Genomic DNA, 18,654 nt, shown 5'->3' with positions numbered 1-18,654 from the left:
ACAACGGGCAAGGTTAAGGACCGTAGATCAGATGGCAGTGGTCTGCCAAGGTAACAATGCAACAGATGAAAGACACATCGTGCTTCCTTCCCTTCCACATCGGAAGATGTCCAGCAGTGCCATCAGCACAGAACTGGTGGAAATCATTGGGACCCAGGTACTGTTCAGAGAAGTCTGGCCAGAAGTGGTCTTCATGCAAGGATTACAGCCAAAAAGCTATACCTCCGATGTGGAAGCAAGGCTAAGCGCCTCAACTATGCATGAAAACATAGGAACTGGGGTGCCGAAAAATGGCAGCAGGTGCAGTGGACTCTTTAGTCAAAATGTGGAATATTTGGCCGTAGCAGTTTGTTCACCAAAGGACTGGAGAGCGGTATAATAATGTCTGCAGGCAACAGGGAAGCATGATAGAGGTTCCACGGTGTAAATCACTGAGGCTGTTTTCTGCTGGTTGGTAGGTTGTTTTGAGCTAAGTCTAGGATATGCAAATAATGGAGTGCCATAAAACAAAGAGAGAACAATCAGATGAGAGGCACAGGTGGAAAAGGCTTTCTGCTGTCCTTTCCTAGACCTGATCTTCAGTATGGTGGAAAGAATGTGGGTATAAGATATCAGAGTAAAAATAAAAGAGCCAACACCATAACCTCCACCAGAAACAGTGAGTACTATCTCAATAGATAGTGTGTCACTACAAGCCTAATCAGCAAGGGTCAGATGTCACAAAAAAACTGGTTTATGACATTAGAATAGAAATTGGGGTGGAAGGTACAGGTGGTGTAGATCATAGATTGTGTCTTGGCCTTGGCCTTTTGGCTAAGATCAAGTGTAGTATCTGTTCTTATCAGTGTCCAGTAGGGGTGTTCCACCATCATACCTGCTTGCGGGGATGATTGGTTGTATAGTACTCCTGCTGGAAGGATGGGGATCCTGATGGTTAGTACAGGCTGGAACAGAAACCGAGGCGCCCACAGGCTGTTGGGGCCCAGGAGTAATTCCCCCTGGAAAACCTGGGGGGCCCAGTTCCTCCTGGTTTGAATGGATCTACCTTGTCTGGCCAGGGGCCGGGGAGGCAGAAAGTCCACGGACCAGTTCCCCCTGAGAGTGGTCGCCTCAGGGGTGCTCCTAGTAACACTTGGGGGGTGGGATCCCAATGTGTGAAACGTGCACATGGTCACTGTTCCAAACACTTTTCCTGCACTGCGCCTTTTAGGGCTATGCCTTTTGGGTAAGTCCAGGGCAATTTTTATGCTACAGGCCTCAGGGCCTAGCCAGTGCACAATTGCACGGCCAATTCTTTATTTTTACTTATTTATTTTTTCTCCCACTGTTTGTCACTTTTTCACTTATGTGTGTGTTTTCTTTCTCACGGATGGTAGGGTGTGGGTCCTCGGGCCTACCCTGAAGTCTAGGGGGAGGATGTGTGGCCTTTTGGTTCCTTCCTCCCCCTGTCCCTAAGGGGTTTTCTCTTCGGGAGAGCCCCCTTACCAAGTACTTGGTGGCTGGCCTCGGCTAGCCACAAGGAAAGGGGTCCACCAGGCCTTTTGGATAGGAGGACCTTGTCCTTGTCAGGAGCTTCGTGCACCGGGGGATCAGGGTAGAGATCCTACCCCTTCGGGGGGAGGACGAAGCACACCCTTAAGTGCACTTTTTTGTGTGGGTTTTGCACTAGCACGTTTTTTGTACACTTACGGGTTTTTCGTTTTTCACACGTTCGCAGACTTAAAAAAAAAATAGATTGCGTCTTGGCCTTGGCCTTTTGGCTAAGATCAAGTGTAGTATCTGTTCTTATCAGTGTCCAGTAGGGGTGCTTCACCAACATTCCTGCATGCGGGGATGATTGGTTGTATAGTACTCCTGCTGGTAGGATGGGGGCCCTGATGGTTAATACAGGGCGGAAAAGAAACTGAGGTGCCCACAGGCAGTTGGGGCCCGGGAGTAATTCCCCCCAGGAACGCTAGAGGGGCCCAGTTCCTCCTGATTTGAGTGGATTTACCTTGCCTGGCCAGGGACCGGGGAGGCAGAGAGTCCGCGGAACAGTGCCCCCTGAGTGGTCGCCTCAGGGGTGCTCTTAGTAGCACATGAGGATGGGATCCCACGTGTGAATAGTGCACATGGTCACTGTTCTAAACACTTTTTCTGCAGTGCACCTTTTAGGGCTAGGCCTTTTGGCTAAGTCCGGGGCAATTTTTATGCTACAGGCCTCAGGGCCTAACCAGTGCACAATTGCACAGCCACTTTTTAATTTTTTATTTATTTAACTTATTTTTCTCCCACGTTTTGTCACTTTTCACTTATGTGTGTGTTTTTTTCCTCATGGATGGTAGGGTGTGGGTCCTACCCTGAAGTCTAGGGGAGGATGTGTGGCCTTTTGGTTCCTTCCTCCCCTGTCCCTAGGGTGGCATCCCTTCGGGAGAGCCCCCTGACCTAGTACTTGGTGGTTGGCTTCGGCTAGCCACAAGGAAAAGGGTCCGCCAGGCCTTTTGGCTAGGTGGACCATGTGGAAACCTTAGTCCCTGTCAGGAGCCTCGTACCCTGGGGGATCAGGGTAGAGGTCCTACCCCTTTGGGGGGTGGACAAAGCACATCCCTAAGTGCACTTTTTTGTGTTGGTGTTTTGCACTTGCACGTTTTTTGTTCACTTATGGGTTTTTCGGTTTTTTTTGCACTTCCGCGGACAGAAAAAAAAAAATATATTTGATAAACAAACTCATCCAATAGCTAAAGGCTAAAACAAGACGAGTAGGACAGTCCAAGAGAGTCACATAATGCAGGGTTGCAGACAGCTAAATACCGGTCATAATCCATAACGGCAAGCAAAGAGCATTCAATGCTGCCCAGAGCTATTAGTAAATACATCTGAACAACACAGTTAGTGTTCAGAAAATTTAGAAGAATTTTTGGAAAGGTGACTGCGGTATAAAATATCTCAAGTAAAGATAAATTGCTAAGGAAGAAGTATATGGGAGTTTGGAGCTCCAAGCTGAATGATGCTGTAGCAATGAAAGCTACATTTCCTGTAAAAGTTTGGGGAGTACAACTGGGGGAATCAATGGTGAAGGATCTGAGGGGTGGTCAATAGTGGAGACGTATCTGGGGGGGTGAATGGTGGAGAAGGATCTGGGAGTTCTGGTAGATCACAAGCTTAATAATGGCATGCAATGCCAAGCTGCAGTTTCCAAAGCGAGCAAAATCCTCTCTTGTATTAAAAGAGAGATATCATTTCCCCGGTACAAATAATTAGAAAGACCTCATCTGGAATATGCAGTTCAGTTTTGGGCTCCAATTCACAAAAAGAACATTGGGGAACTGGAGAAAGTACAGAGAAGGGCAACCAAACTGATAAGAGGCATGGAGGAGATCAGCTATGAGGAAAGATTAGAGGAACTGAATGTATTCTCTCCTGAGAAGAGGAGATTAAGGGGGGATATGATCTCCATGTATAATACATAAGGGGGATATGATCACCATGTATAATACATAAGGGGGGGATATGATCACCATGTATAATACATAAGGGGGGGATATGATCACCATGTATAATACATAAGGGGGGATATGTTCTCCATGTATAATACATAAGGGGGGATATGATCTCCACGTATAATACATAAGGGGGGGATACGATCTCCACGTATAATACATAAGGGGGATACGATCTCCACGTATAATACATAAGGGGGGATACGATCTCCACGTATAATACATAAGGGGGGGATACGATCTCCACGTATAATACATAAGGGGGGGATATGATCTCCATGTATAAATACATCAGTGGTTCATATAGTGAACTCGGTGTAGAATTATTCACCCTGAGGTCATCACAGAGGACAAGGGGGCACTTGTTACATCTGGAGGAAAAGAAATTGAATCTCCAAACACGGAAAGGTTTCTTCACAGTGAGAGCTGTGAAAATGTGGAATAGACTCCCTCAAGAGTTGGTTGTGGCCAGCTCAGTGGATTGCTGTAGGAAAGTCCTGGATTCTTTCTTGGATACACAGTATATAACTGGATACTAACATTTATCGGTAAAGTTGATCCAGGGAAATTCCGATTGCATTTCAGGGGATCAGGAAGGAATTTTTTCCCCTGCAGGAGCAAATTGGATGGTGCTTTGCTGGTTTTTGCCTTCCTCTGGATCAACCATGGGTGCAGGATTATAACTTTTTGTTTTTTTTAATGGTTAAACTGGATGGACTTTTGTCTTTTTCAGCCAGACTAACTATGTAACTATGTAAGTTAGGATATAAATTACACGAAATTTATAAAATAGAATGATTTGGACTGAGATGAGGTCTGTAAATCCAATTAGAATAAACTCTGTCACCATACTGCTGTCCATCATAGTCATTCTTGCATTTGCAGATTATACAAAGCCTTCCTGGGAATACTGTAGTTATTAAAGTATAGGCACTGTTAGGTAAGCTATATTCCTTACACGTGCAAAATAAGTAAATAATAAAAAAAACAATTCCATGAATCCATTACTATTCAGTAAATGTTATAAATATCATATATACAGACAAAGCTGAACATACCATCAATTAGAAATCCCTTGCCGACAGACTGCAGCTGTGCCCATGGATCCTGGAAGTCCTTAGAGAAATCAATGTTTTTATTCCGTTAAACTGTATTTTATCCATAACAATGAATGTGTCTGATTTGCTCCCTTTTGGTTTGTTAAATATACAATCAAAAGTGTTTTGTTACATTTGCCTGATTAGCACAAAACATATCCATTGATATTAGAAATCTTGTGAGCTGATAACTTCCTGTGCTCTCCGACTACAGAAGACCTTTGGAAGCTTTGTTGTCTTAGGACAGGAACAGCGTTGGAAATGCAGAACACCCACCCACCCCCATCATCGTCCTCATAACATAGGGCAGTGTTTCAACCAATGCATCAATTAGGCTCAATCTTGGGGCAAGCCATATAAAAAATGTAAAAAATAATTAAACTAATAGTTTTACATAATGCAGAGGCATCTACACACGTAAGACACCCAACATAGTTAGTCTGGATCAGGGGCGGACTGACCATTTGGAAACCCGGGTGCTGCCCAAGGGCCCGGGGTCAGTAGGGGGTCCCATGAGATGCCCCTGGTACCTTTTTCATAGGCTTTTTTGAGTTTGGGAAAGGACACAGGGGCCCCATGATCCCCTATTGCCCCAGGTTCCCATGAGTTGTCAGTCCCCCCCTGGTCTGGATGAAAAAAGACAAAAGTCCATCCAGGTCAAGCATAAAAAAAAAAAAAGTTATAATCCTATACCCACAGTTGATACAGAGGAAAGCAGAAAAAAAAACAAAAAATCACTACGCTCCTGCAGGGGAAAAAATCCCTTCCTGATCCCCCGAGAGACAATCGGATATTCCCTGGATCAACTTTACCTATAAATGTTATATCCAGTTATATTCTGTGTATCCAAGAAAGAATCCAGGACTTTCCTACAGAAATCCACTGAGCTGGCCACAACCAACTCTTCAGGGAGTCTACTCCACATTTTCACAGCTCTTACTGTGAAGAAACCTTTCCGTGTTTGGAGATTAAATTTCTTTTCCTCCAGATGTAAAGAGCGCCCCCTTGTCCTCTGTGATGACCTCAGGGTGAATAACTCACTGAGTTCACTAAGGCCTACATAAATACATAAGGGGGATATGATCACCATGTATAATACATAAGGGGGATATGATCTCCATGTATAATACATAAGGGGGGATATGATCTCCATGTATAATACATAAGGGGGGATATGATCTCCATGTATAATACATAAGGGGGGATATGATCTCCATGTATAATACATAAGGGGGATATGATCTCCATGTATAATATATAAGGGGGGGATATGATCTCCATGTATAATACATAAGGGGGGGATATGATCTCCGTGTATAATACATAAGGGGGGGATATGATCTCCATGTATAATACATAAGGGGGGATATGATCTCCATGTATAATACATAAGGGGGGATATGATCACCATGTATAATACATAAGGGGGGGGGGATATGATCACCATGTATAATACATAAGGGGGGGGGATATGATCACCATGTATAATACATAAGGGGGGATATGATCTCCATGTATAATACATAAGGGGGGATATGATCTCCATGTATAATACATAAGGGGGGATATGATCTCCATGTATAATACATAAGGGGGGATATGATCACCATGTATAATACATAAGGGGGGATATGATCTCCATAAGGGGGGATATGATCTCCATGTATAATATATAAGGGGGGATATGATCACCATGTATAATACATAAGGGGGGGATATGATCACCATGTATAATACATAAGGGGGGTATGATCTCCATGTATAATACATAAGGGGGGTATGATCTCCATGTATAATACATAAGGGGGGTATGATCTCCATGTATAATACATAAGGGGGGATATGATCACCATGTATAATACATAAGGGGGGGATATGATCACCATGTATAATACATAAGGGGGGGATATGATCACCATGTATAATACATAAGGGGGGATATGATCTCCATGTATAATACATAAGGGGGGATATGATCTCCATGTATAATACATAAGGGGGGATATGATCTCCATGTATAATACATAAGGGGGATATGATCACCATGTATAATACATAAGGGGGGATATGATCTCCATGTATAATACATAAGGGGGGGATATGATCACCATGTATAATACATAAGGGGGGATATGATCTCCATGTATAATACATAAGGGGGGATATGATCACCATGTATAATACATAAGGGGGGATATGATCTCCATGTATAATACATAAAGGGGGATATGATCTCCATGTATAATACATAAGGGGGATATGATCTCCATGTATAATACATAAGGGGGGATATGATCTCCATGTATAATACATAAAGGGGGATATGATCTCCATGTATAAATACATCAGTGGTTCATATAGTGAACTCTGTGTAGTTATTCACCTTAAGGTCATCACAGAGGACAAGGGGGCGCTCTTTACAACTGGAAGAAAAGAAATATGATCTCCAAACATGGAAAGGTTTCTTCACAGTAAGAGCTGTAAAAAATGTGGAATAGACTCCCTCAAGAGTTGGTTGTGGCCAGCTCAGTGGATTGCTTTAAAAAAAGTCCTGGATTCTTTCTTGGATACACAGAATATAACTAAATATAACATTTATAGGGAAAGTTGATCCAGCGAATATCTGATTGCCTCTCGGGGGATCAGGAAGGAATGTTTTCCCCTGCAGGAGCAAACTGGATCATGCTTTGCTGGGTTTTTTGCTTTCCGCTGGATCAACTGTGGGTGTAGGATTATAACTTTTTTTTTAATTATTTATGGTTGAACTGGATGGACTTTTGTCTTTTTTCAGCCAGACTAACTATGTGACTATGTAATCACTGGAGGGCTTCCTTCTAAGGTAAGTTTTTTTTTCTTTTAATCTACGTTTACTACCACTTTAAGTTTTTCTTACCTTAATGCCTTCTATTATACATTATACGTACATGAATTCGATGTCGATCTTTGCAGCGGCTCTCTCCCTTCTTGTAGGACAGATTGACAGCCATTGGCTCCCGCTACTGTCAATCAAATTCTGTGATGAGGGAGCGGGGGGCGGTACTGAGCTGCACTGTCTGTGTTTATAGGTACAGATAGGGCGGCTGGTATTGGAGCCCACAGGAGTGCCCCATAGAAAGCAGCTTTTTATGGGGACAGTCCCAGAAGCAGAGGAGCCAGGAGCACCAGCGGGGACCCGGATCGGGTTGGTCTGTTCAAAACCATTGCACAGAGCAGTATGACATGTTTATTATTTTATTTTTTTTTAAAAACTAAAGTGTTACAATCACTTTAAGACTTTAACTATATCCTAGCAATATTATAGTTAATAGATTGCTGCCAGCTATATTTGAATCTATGACAACCTTTGTAACATCTGATGCAGAGTTTTAGTTACATTTTGTTCCTGATGAAGGAATGGAGGCACTGAAATGCAATGACCTTAAGGAAGACTATCAGCGTCTGAGTATTTTTATTATCCTTGTATTATTATTCGATTATTCTCCTGACTGATTCCCATGTACAGAATCAGCGTTAGCAGCCAGCCACCTAAGTGCTTAGAGTTCCTCACCACCATGGCACTCCTTGCGGGTTGATCATCAAGAGATGTCTGCACCAGCCTTTCTCAACCAGGGTGCCCAGGGACCTTGGGGTGCCTTGAGGTTTCTTCAGGGGTGCCGTGGCAAAATGTCTAAGAATTGCCCAAAACTTGTACACAAGCCAGCGGGTGGAACAAGCCGGCCTTCTAGTTACACAAAGTCACAGGTTTTCATTGTGCACCATTACGACCTTCTAGCCGCCGAGTCCTAACAACCAATGACATCATCAGTTGATAAGGAGGATGTCAGCTGCCTGCACAACATTCTAGTTTGACCCTCCCCCGCCCCTCTCCATCAATGCTGGGGTCACATTAGCTCAGTGATGGAGAAAAACTGTGGGAGAAGAGAAACATTGGAATACTAGTCAGTACCAGTGTGCAGAAGTGTATTTGCTTTGAAAGAATAAATCACCTCTAATGTTGGGTGTCCTCCATGTGTGGATGTTGCTGCGTTATATGAATCTATTAGAATAGTTTTTCACATTTTAGAATGGGGTGCCTCAAGACTGTCTTTAATTTTAAAGGGTGCCTCGGGACTGTCCATAATTTTAAAGGGTGCCTTGGGACTGTCTATAATTTTAAAGGGTGCCTTGGGACTGTCCATAATTTTAAAGGGTGCCTCGGGACTGTCCATAATTTTAAAGGGTGCCTCGGGACTGTCCATAATTTTAAAGGGTGCCTCGGGACTGTCCATAATTTTAAAGGGTGCCTCGGGACTGTCCATAATTTTAAAGGGTGCCTCCGGACTGTCCATAATTTTAAAGGGTGCCTTGGGACTGTCCATAATTTTAATGGGTGCCTTGGGACTGTCCATAATTTTAAAGGGTGCCTCAGGACTGTCCATAATTTTAAAGGGTGCCTTGGGACTGTCCATAATTTTAATGGGTGCCTTGGGACTGTCCATAATTTTAAAGGGTGCCTTGACTGAAAAAAAGGTTGAGAAACACTGGTCTACACTGTAGGATCGATCACACAACCAACAGCTAACAGCCTGGAGCATATCAGGCAGCTGCTGTCCATTAGGCCTTGTATGCCATTCTACACCGCCATGTTGTGCCAGCTGTTATACCAGGACAGGTATCTTCAAATTTTTATTTTTCTAACCATTCCACATATATCCAAAACTAATAAAATGTGTTGGCCTTGAATATGCTTTTACACTCCAAACTGTTCCCTCAATTGGTTGAGAATGGAAGAAAGGGCAACATGGAATCTTTGGCAGTTTTTAGCCCTAGAATTTCCAGAGATATAAACTTGTTTGCTTTATGAGGCGTCTTTACGAGAAATCTTTTTTAATATACAGCTCAGACATTTCATCCTGTCGCTTCCAGTGTATAAATCTATATAATAAATGACCCCTACAGTGATGTAAAATTAATCCTTCTTCTTATTCAATATCCTTCCGTGTGTGATTCTTACTTCCTCTTCCACTTTTTACCCTCAAAGAAAGATATAAATGCACATAGTGTATTATCCTTGTCGGCACCTGTGGTAGTGAGCTCTTATTGATCCTCAACTTGGGGCTCCCCAGAGCGCAGAGTCTAAGCCCCAGCCTGCTTGTTCACCAGAGCCCCTGATGGTGGGGATGGACTTGCAGCAAGCTGGGACCAGGTCGCGGCCCCCAGGTATGCCCAGCTGAGGTTGAGGAGACCACTCACGGGAGCAGAGTATAAAGGGAGGAGACAAATGGAATCTGATAGGCAAGCTGAGGTCAGGACAGGAGGAAAACAAGCAAGGTCAGAGAACGAAGCCGGGGTCGGTACACGAGTAGTCAATGTAGGATTCAGACAGTAGTAACACACAGGAGCTCCGACAACTAGTAAGTTGCTCAGGCAAAGTGGCCTAGTCTGAGCATGTCTTACATAGGCAGGCAAACAAGGAGGCGGGCCAGGAAGTGATGAAAGGGAAGGAAATAATACCCAGAGGATAGCAGACAATGCCCATAGATGAGCAGAGACAAACCACACATGTGAAGGAATCAGGAGCAGCAAGGAGGTAAGAATAAACAAACAAGAAACTGCAGGCTAACTTGTGACAATCCTCAGTGAACTCACAGCTATCAAAAAGATTCACTCACAAAAATTAGTGTAAAATCGTGCTTGACCACTCCACCATGTGTTCACTTCTATACGTCTGTAATCCTTACTCTTACCCTCGATATACTAGAAAACCGCCTTATAACAAATTCCACCAACAAGATTCTTCCAATATACAACCTCCCCTTCCGTCTTCCCCTTCATAGGAGATATACCCTCCGGAGAAATGTAATATAGTGTGATATCTGTGTTTCTCGTGCTCCCCTCAATCATCCATTGTGACCACCAGTGATCAGTGAATTAACCTCCCTAGTGGTATTCCCGAGTGTAGCTCGGGGTAAAGTTTCAGTACCAAAAGCGGTAACCCCGAGCTACACTCGGGCTTACCATGCGGCGCTGCATAGGAAGTCCCTGCAGCACTTACCTTGTCCTTGGCTCCCGCGATGTCCCCCCTGCAGTATCCCTGGCCACCTCCTCCGGCTCCTGTGTTCCGGTCCCTGTGACGTCGGGACGTACGGGCGCCGCCGGCGGCGGCGGGAAATTTGAAAATTTAAAAAAAAATGTCATTTTTTTCAAAACAATTTTACATAGTAAAACATTGTTGTTTCAACCCATTTCACATACATTTTGTCCCGAGTGCTTTGTCCTCTCCCCTGTCTGCATTTTGATTGTTCTTTCTGCCTGGAAACTTAGAAAAGTCCATGGCGTCCAAAAAGTGTCCCTTTAGGTCAAAAGCGGGTTTAGATCAGCTAGAGAACAGCGATAGTAAATCAGAACCACTTGCAGAATTGAGTGATAATGATTCGTGGAGAAATTCGTCAGACACTGAAAACGATTTTGTGACTTTGCTCAGCGATGTGCGAACTTGGCGCTATATTTCAAATTTCAGTGTTTTTGGTTTGATTATATTATTGAATTAAATGTATGATTTAGAATCTTGTTCAGACAGATTTCAGTGAGTTATTCCTAAAAATTACAGCCTACAATAAAAAAACTATATATTTCCATGCAAAATAATGGTACCGCTTTCAGCACCAAAAATATGAAATAATAATACCGCCAGGGAGGTTAACACTCCACCACCTTACAGACCATGCTCCTTACCGGACTAAGCCAGTCCAAAAGCATGGGATAGAAACAGCTCTTTCAAACGAATAGTATTCCCGGTTTCCAATGGCAATGTATAATGGATCAGAATAGATAAGCATACATAGTGCATTACGTTTTTAAAACCAACTATTTATTCCAATAAAAAGCACTTACAAACAAACAGCACATCAGCATTTCTCTTCATTAAAAATCAGCATCAGCGTTTGCTCACTCTAGACCTCATCCAAGATGGCCGCTCCGCAGGTTGCGGTCTACGGCTGACGTCACTTTCCGATGGGTTTTGTCACTTCTATTTTTTTAGGATAAAGTCGTAAGTGACGAAACGCGCTAGCAAGTCAGACGTAGACCGGAACTTGTGGAGTGGCCATCTTGGATGTATGCTAAGGAGGTCAAACTTATTGCCTTTCGCTTTACTGCCACCAAACTATTGCCCAGTCCTGGAAATGTCCTATGCTTACTTTTCAGGAAGTTAAGTCCCATCTGAATGGCATAATGGTCCATGAGAATTTAAGGCCATATTGGTGTATAAACATGATGGGTTTCTAAAGATTTAGACCCCATGGATTGACTATTCACAGCCTAACCACAGGGAATTGCTTTGATTTTTACCCCTATATTGGGGCAAGACTTAAGTGCATGCTGGCATTCCAAGGCTTCTCCTCTCTTCTACCCCCACAACTCCCCCCCCCCCCAGTGTTCTCTCTTCTCCCCTGGTGCCCTCCCTCTCCCTTTTTTTTTCTCTTTTTCTTTTTCTACCCTCTCATTCTGATTGGGCAGATCTGTGATTACATGTCCATGCAAAATTTTGCATTGACTTCGGATCCTTTTCCTTACTTTGGCTCTTTAACCAGCCCTTTCTGCTAGACCATGAACCTTGCTGTCGTCCAGTTGTGGGGCTTTCTATATTGTTCATGATTGACGGAAATGGTGGCGGGGCAAACCTCATGTAATCTTGCTGGTACCTAAATTTTGTGTTTGGGATGCCCAGCCTTTATTGCACCTTATGTTCCATTTTTGCAAAATTTTGCATTGACTTCAGATCCTTTTCCTTACTGTGGCTCTTTAACCAGCCCCTTTCTGCTAGACCTTGAACCTTGCTGTCGTCCAGTTGTGGGGCTTTCTATATTGTTCATGATTAATGACGGAAATGGTGGCGGGTCAAACCTCATGTAATCTTGCTGGTACCTATATTTTGTGTTTGGGATGCCCAGTCTTTATTGCACCTTATGTTCCATTTTTGCAAAATTTTGCATTGACTTTGGATCCTTTTCCTTACTGTGGCTCTTTAACCAGCCCCTTTCTGCTAGACCATGAACCTTGCTGTCGTCCAGTTGTGGGGCTTTCTATATTGTTCATGATTAATGACGGGAATGGTGGTGGAGCAAACCTCATGTAATCTTGCTGGTACCTAAATTTTGTGTTTGGGATGCCCAGCCTTTATTGCACCTTATGTTCCATTTTTGCATTTATGTGCCTTGATGTACTTTTGCAAAACTTTAATAAAAAATTAATTAAACCAGTAAAAAGCAAAACAAAAAACTTGTTTGTTTAATACTCTAAATTATTTCCAGAGTTGGGTGGGATTATAGTTTAAACAAGATATATAATTTAGTAAGAACATCCCTCAAGGCTCTCTTCACCTCCTTATTTCTCAGACAGTAAACAACCGGGTTCAGCAATGGAGGAACAATACTGTAAAGAAGAGAAGCCATTCGGACAAACACAAAGGAATCTCCAGAGTTTGGACCGTTATAATTGAAGATGGCAGTTGAGTAAAACACTGTGACAACAATGAGGTGGGATGAACATGTGGAGAAGACTTTCTGCCTTCTTGCAGTGGAACGGATTTTCAGTATGGTGGAAATTATACGGATGTATGAATGCGTGACAAGTATGAATGGCGTTATCCCAATAAAAAACGTTACAACGTGTAATAGCACCTGACTATCATATATATCACTACAAGCTGCTTGTAACAATGGAAGAACATCACAAAAGTAGTGCCTGATATGTCGGGCTCCACAAAACGTTAGTTTCCAGGTCATTGTGGTATGAAACATAGCGTTCATCATTCCGCTGAACCAGCATGCCACCACAAGGTATGAACAGACCTTCTTATTCATTGTGGTAGTGTAGTGGAGCGGGTTACATATGGCCACGTATCGGTCATAAGCCATGACAGTTAGAAAAAGACATTCTGTTCCTCCAAAGCAGACAAAGAAATAGAGTTGTGTAAGACATCCATTGAAGGAAATCTTCCTGTTGCCTGTTATGGCATTGGCCAACATGGCTGGAAGAGTAACCGAAGAATAACAGACATCTAATAAAGATAGGCAAGCCAGGAAAAAATACATTGGTGACTGGAGGTGCCTGTCCACTTGAATGATGCCAAAAACAGAGAGATTTCCCAGAACAGTTATTGTGTAGATCAGACCAACTACAAGTGATACTATGCCTTCTTCTGAAAACCCTAGTAAGGTAAAGACATCCATGGAAGTATCATTTGTGACTGCCATGTACTCACCCAAACCCTACAGGAAAAATGTGAGAAGGAAAATGATTACTACCTCTTGTATTAAAATATATTATGTGTTAAGGCACAGATTGAAATTAATAATTCACTGAGGTGCCATTCAAGACCAGTTGAAGATCAACTGGTGCCATAATAGCCCAACATGGGTGCTACTTGGCCCTTCCTTGTTTAAAGCTGAATTCCAGGCACTTTTAAGCAGCGGTCGCCAACTGTAGGTCCATGGACTGCTGGTGGTCTGCTAGAAAATTTTGGTGGTCCGCAGAAAAATCTGGACATTATTTTCATTTTTCTCCCCCCTCCCTCCTTGCAGTCTTCTGGGTCACAGGTCCCAGAAGACTGTGGGACCATTCACAAAGCACAGTGTAGATGCCCCCCCATAGACATGACCCAGGTTTGATTGCAGATCTCTATTTTTATTTCTTAAAGATCAGTGCAAGTTATCACCCACTCTTCCAGTTCATGTAGGTTGAAGAGGATGACCACTGCATATGACCTAATATAATAGGCACAGGTAGGATTTTAGAACCAACTATCTTCAAAAACCTATACCTGTCCCCAGTTGGGAATTATGGATCTAAACCTAATAGCTGTTCTGCTGTTCATGGACAAGGGACATTGATTCTTTACAATCCTTTATGCCTACCTGAATCAGTACCATCATAAAAATATCTAAATATTAATAAAGCGTTCATTTGTTTACCATATAGCTGGCAAGTTTGACATTCAAGTGTTGGTTGCTACACGGGATGGGAAAAAGATGCTAGCACAACCGTATGAAAACAAAATGGTAACCCATATGGAAGAAAAATATATTTGAAATATATGTTTAAAATATTCTTCTCAAATATATTGACATATATTTGAAATACTACAATTTTGGCTGTATTCAATATACTTAAAAATATATTTCAATATATATATATATACTGTATGTTGAAATGCGGTTTTATTACAAAATATATGTAAAATATTTTTGGAAATATATTTTCAAGTACACTGTATGTCTTTAAAAATACAGATCTACATTTTTGGAAGGAATGCATTTACAACTATATGTAAAAATATATGTTAAAATGACTTTTTTATATGTAAAAAAAAAAAAACTGAAGAATATATTTTTAAAAAACATTTTTTAAAAATATTTTTCATATATTTTGTATTAAATAAAAAACTCATTTCAACATGCAGTGTGAGTGTATATATATATATATATATATATATATATATATATACACACACAGTGAAGGAAATAAGTATTTGCTCCCCGGCTGATTTTGAATGTTTGCCCACTTACGAAGAAATGATCAGTCTAAAAATCGAATGTTCGGTGTATTGTAACACTGAGAGACAGAATAGCAACAAAAAATTCAAAAGAAAAGCATGTCTAACAAATGATACTCTGATTTGCATGTTCATGAGGGATATAAGTATTTGATCCCCTTCACAAAACATGACTTGGTACTTGGTGGCAAATCCCTTGTTGGCAATCACAGAGGTCAGACGTTTCCTGGAGTTGGCCCCCAGGTTTGCACACATCTCAGGAGGGATTTTGGCCCACTCCTCTTGGCAGATCCTCTCCGAGTCATTAAGGTTTGGTGGCTGACGTTTGGCAACTCGAACTTTCAGCTCCCTCCACAGATTAAGATTAAGGTCTAGAGACTGGCTAGGCCACTCCAGGACCCTAATGTGCTTCTTCTTGAGCCACTCCTTCGTTGCCTCGACTGTGTGTTTTGGCTCATTGTCATGCTGGAACACCCATCCACGACCCATTTTCAATACCCTGGCTGAGGGAAGAAGGTTCTCACCCAAGATTTGATGGTACATTGCCCCGTCCATCGTCCCTTTGATGAGGTGCAGTTGTCCTGTATCCTTAGCAGAAAAACACCCCCAAAGCAGAATGTTTCCACCACCATGTTTGACAGTTGGGATGGTGTTCTTGGGGTGATAGGCAGCATTCCTCCTCCTCCAAACACGGCGAGTTGAGTTGATGCCAAAGAGCTTGATTTTGTCCTCATCTGACCACAACACTTTTAACCAGTCCTCCTCTGCATCATTCAGATGTTCAGTGGCAGACTTCAGACGGGCCTGGACATGTGCTTTCTTGAGCAGAGGGACCTTGCGGGCACTGCAGGATTTCAATCCTTGTCGGCGTAGTGTGTTACCAATTGTTTTCTTGGTGACTGTGGTCCCAGCTGCCTGGAGATCATTGACAAGATCCTCATGTGTAGTTCTGGGATGATTCCTCACTGTTCTCATGATCATTGACACTCCACGAGGTGAGATCTTGCATGGTGCACCAGACCTAGGGAGACTGACAGTTGTTTTGTGTTTCTTCCATTTGCGAATGATTGCACCAGCTGTTGTCACCTTCTCACCAATCTGCTTGGCGATAGTTTGGTAGCCCAGTCCAGCCTTGTGTAGGTCTACAATCTTGTCCCTGACATCCTTGGACAGCTCTTTGGTCTTTGCCATGGTGGAGAGTTTGGAATCTGATGGTTTGATTGCTCCTGTGGACAGGTGTCTTTTATACAGGTAACAAAATGAGATTAGCAGCACTCCCTTTAAGAGACTGCTTTTAATCTCAGCTTCTTACCTGTATGAAAGACAACTGGTAGCCAGAAATTCTGCTGAATGATAGGGGTTCAAATACTTATTTCCCTCATGAACATGCAAATCAGTGCATAATGTGTTAGACGTGCATTTCTGCTGAATTTTTTGTTGCTATTCTATCTCTCAGCGTTACAATGCACCGAACATTCGATTTTGAGACTGATCATTTCTTTGTGAGGGGCAAACAATCAAAATCAGCAGGGGAGCAAATACTTATTTCCTTCACTATATATCTATATATATATTTTTTTTTCAGTCTTTAGGTCCTTTGCTTTGAGGAAAAATAAAGTTAGGCTTCTTTCCACATCAACTGTGTGCATTTAGCACGTGTGTAATAAAAAAAAAAGGGACAAAATTCCTGCAGTGAAAATACCTGTTAACCACTTTTTAAATCTGTTCCTGCCAGTTTTACGCATATATGCAGCAGCTGGGAGGGTGGACTTTAACACAAAGGAACAGTACATATGCGTCAATGGGGAGCGGCTTTTCTGTGCTGAGAGTGGTCAGCACAATCACAAAGTTGTTGAAGGCTGCTCCTGATGCATACATGATCGGGCGCTTCCGATCATGTGACACATAATCAAAAAGCCAACCTCTTCCCTGGAATTTGGACCTTCTTAGGCTCCATGTACACAAGTCTACCCTGACCACAGGAAAATGCAAAACTTTGTAATGCAATTTTTCCATGTTTTGCGTTTTCCCACGTTTGGCGGTCAAAACGTTCCTATTATGAGCGTGATTCTTCTGCTTTCAGGAGAGGGAAGTTTAACCTCACCTAAACGCGGAAGCTCCTAAACTCTGCTAAAAGCCTATCTGTACATGGTCACATAGGTTTTTATGGAGTTGAGTTTAGGAGCTTTGGCAAAAAAAATGGCAAAAACTTAGGAGCAGCTCATGTACATAGAGCCTTCAGGAGGCAGCAGCAGCAAAGAATCCCTACAGCTAACCAAGCCGAAATAGCTCAGTTGGGAGAGCGTTAGACTGAAGATCTAAAGGTCCCTGGTTCGATCCCGGGTTTCGGCAGCACTTTTTGACAGTGATAAATCAGCAAATCGGCGAATAAAAGCTTTGTTATTATTTTACATAGATATGAGCCACAGTCAATGAAATGAAAAATACAAAAATGTAAAATGTTTTTATGAAAATGTATCCAAGTTTGAAAAAACACATAGCAATGCATTCAAAGTTTGCCAGCAGAAGTGGGATTCAAATCCACCCCTCCAGGGCAGATTGCCACCTGAACACAGCACCTGCTCAGCCATCCCAACATCACATGCTAGCTCCTACCCAAAGGTGTCTTTGTATCATAGTACCTGCTCTTTCTTCACACAATAAACATATTTCTATTGCTGCTTCCATAAAGTGTAACTTCTGTATGTTGGAATGTTGGACACAAAAACATGCATGCTGTAGATATGAATTAGCACAACTGTTAATAAAATCTATATTTTCAGTTAAAAAATACTTAAATTATCATTTGTGCAGCCTAACCAAGAAGCGAACATATGCAGGCCATAGATGGGTCGAAAATCGGCCGATTTTTCGGTATTTTGGCAGATTTTTTTTTATCGGTAAAGTTGGAAACAAATCGGCCGATTTTGCCGATCGGCCGATTTTCGCGGAAATGATGGGCAAATGGCCGATCTTTTACCGATAAAAAAATCTGCACATGAGCAGTGACCTGCAAGAGGAAGACAAAAAGAAGAAAAAAGAAGAAGAGGATGAAGAAGAGGAAGAGGATGAAGAAGAGGATGAAGAAGAAGAGGAAGAAGGGGAAGAGAAGAAGAGGATGAAGAAGAAGAGGATGAAGAAGAAGAGGATGAAGAAGAAGAGGATGAAGAAGAAGAAGAGGATGAAGAGGAAGAAGAGGATGAAGAGGAAGAAGAGGATGAAGAGGATGAAGAGGAAGAAGAGGATGAAGAGGAAGAAGAGGATGAAGAGGAAGAAGAAGAAGAGGATGAAGAGGAAGAAGAGGATGAAGAAGAAGAGGATGAAGAAGAAGAAGAGGCTGAAGAAGAAGAAGAGGATGAAGAAGAAGAGGAATTCCAGTCCGGCAAAAAGTGTCCCTGCAGAGAGCTCCGCTATTTCTTTGACAGTTCCTTGACATAGCGGTTGCAACAATGTATCTATTTGTTTCCGAATAAAACCATCTGTATCCTGAATGGATACAAATAGATACATTGTTGCAACCGCTATAAATGTCAAGGAACTGTCA

At 42.4% G+C, this 18,654-nt stretch overlaps 1 protein-coding gene, 1 non-coding gene and 2 pseudogenes across 2 annotated transcripts; 2 read left to right on the top strand and 2 right to left on the bottom strand.

The window, feature by feature from the left end:
* Positions 1–318: 318 nt before the first annotated feature.
* On the bottom strand, positions 319–4,350 carry LOC149434626 (olfactory receptor 5p57-like; annotated as a pseudogene).
* Positions 1,735–1,857, top strand: LOC149434627 (U2 spliceosomal RNA; annotated as a pseudogene).
* An 8,324-nt stretch (positions 4,351–12,674) lies between the features above and the next one.
* LOC149434625 (olfactory receptor 5V1-like) lies at positions 12,675–13,812 on the bottom strand. Its single transcript, XM_089663571.1, has one exon. It carries the CDS (start codon positions 13,810–13,812, stop codon positions 12,880–12,882), a length of 933 nt encoding a protein of 310 aa, XP_089519697.1. The 3' UTR covers positions 12,675–12,879.
* A 3,577-nt stretch (positions 13,813–17,389) lies between these two features.
* On the top strand, positions 17,390–17,462 carry TRNAF-GAA (transfer RNA phenylalanine (anticodon GAA)). Its single transcript has one exon. It is a non-coding gene; the product is annotated as a tRNA-Phe (tRNA).
* Positions 17,463–18,654: the final 1,192 nt, after the last annotated feature.

Source organism: Staurois parvus, unplaced genomic scaffold (assembly GCF_062004578.1).
Source record: "Staurois parvus isolate SC_StPar_1 unplaced genomic scaffold, SC_StPar_1.0 ptg001723l, whole genome shotgun sequence".
Taxonomy (NCBI): Eukaryota; Metazoa; Chordata; class Amphibia; order Anura; family Ranidae; genus Staurois; species Staurois parvus.
Note: the sequence above shows the minus strand (reverse complement) of the source record. Positions and strands in the feature narration are given on the sequence as shown.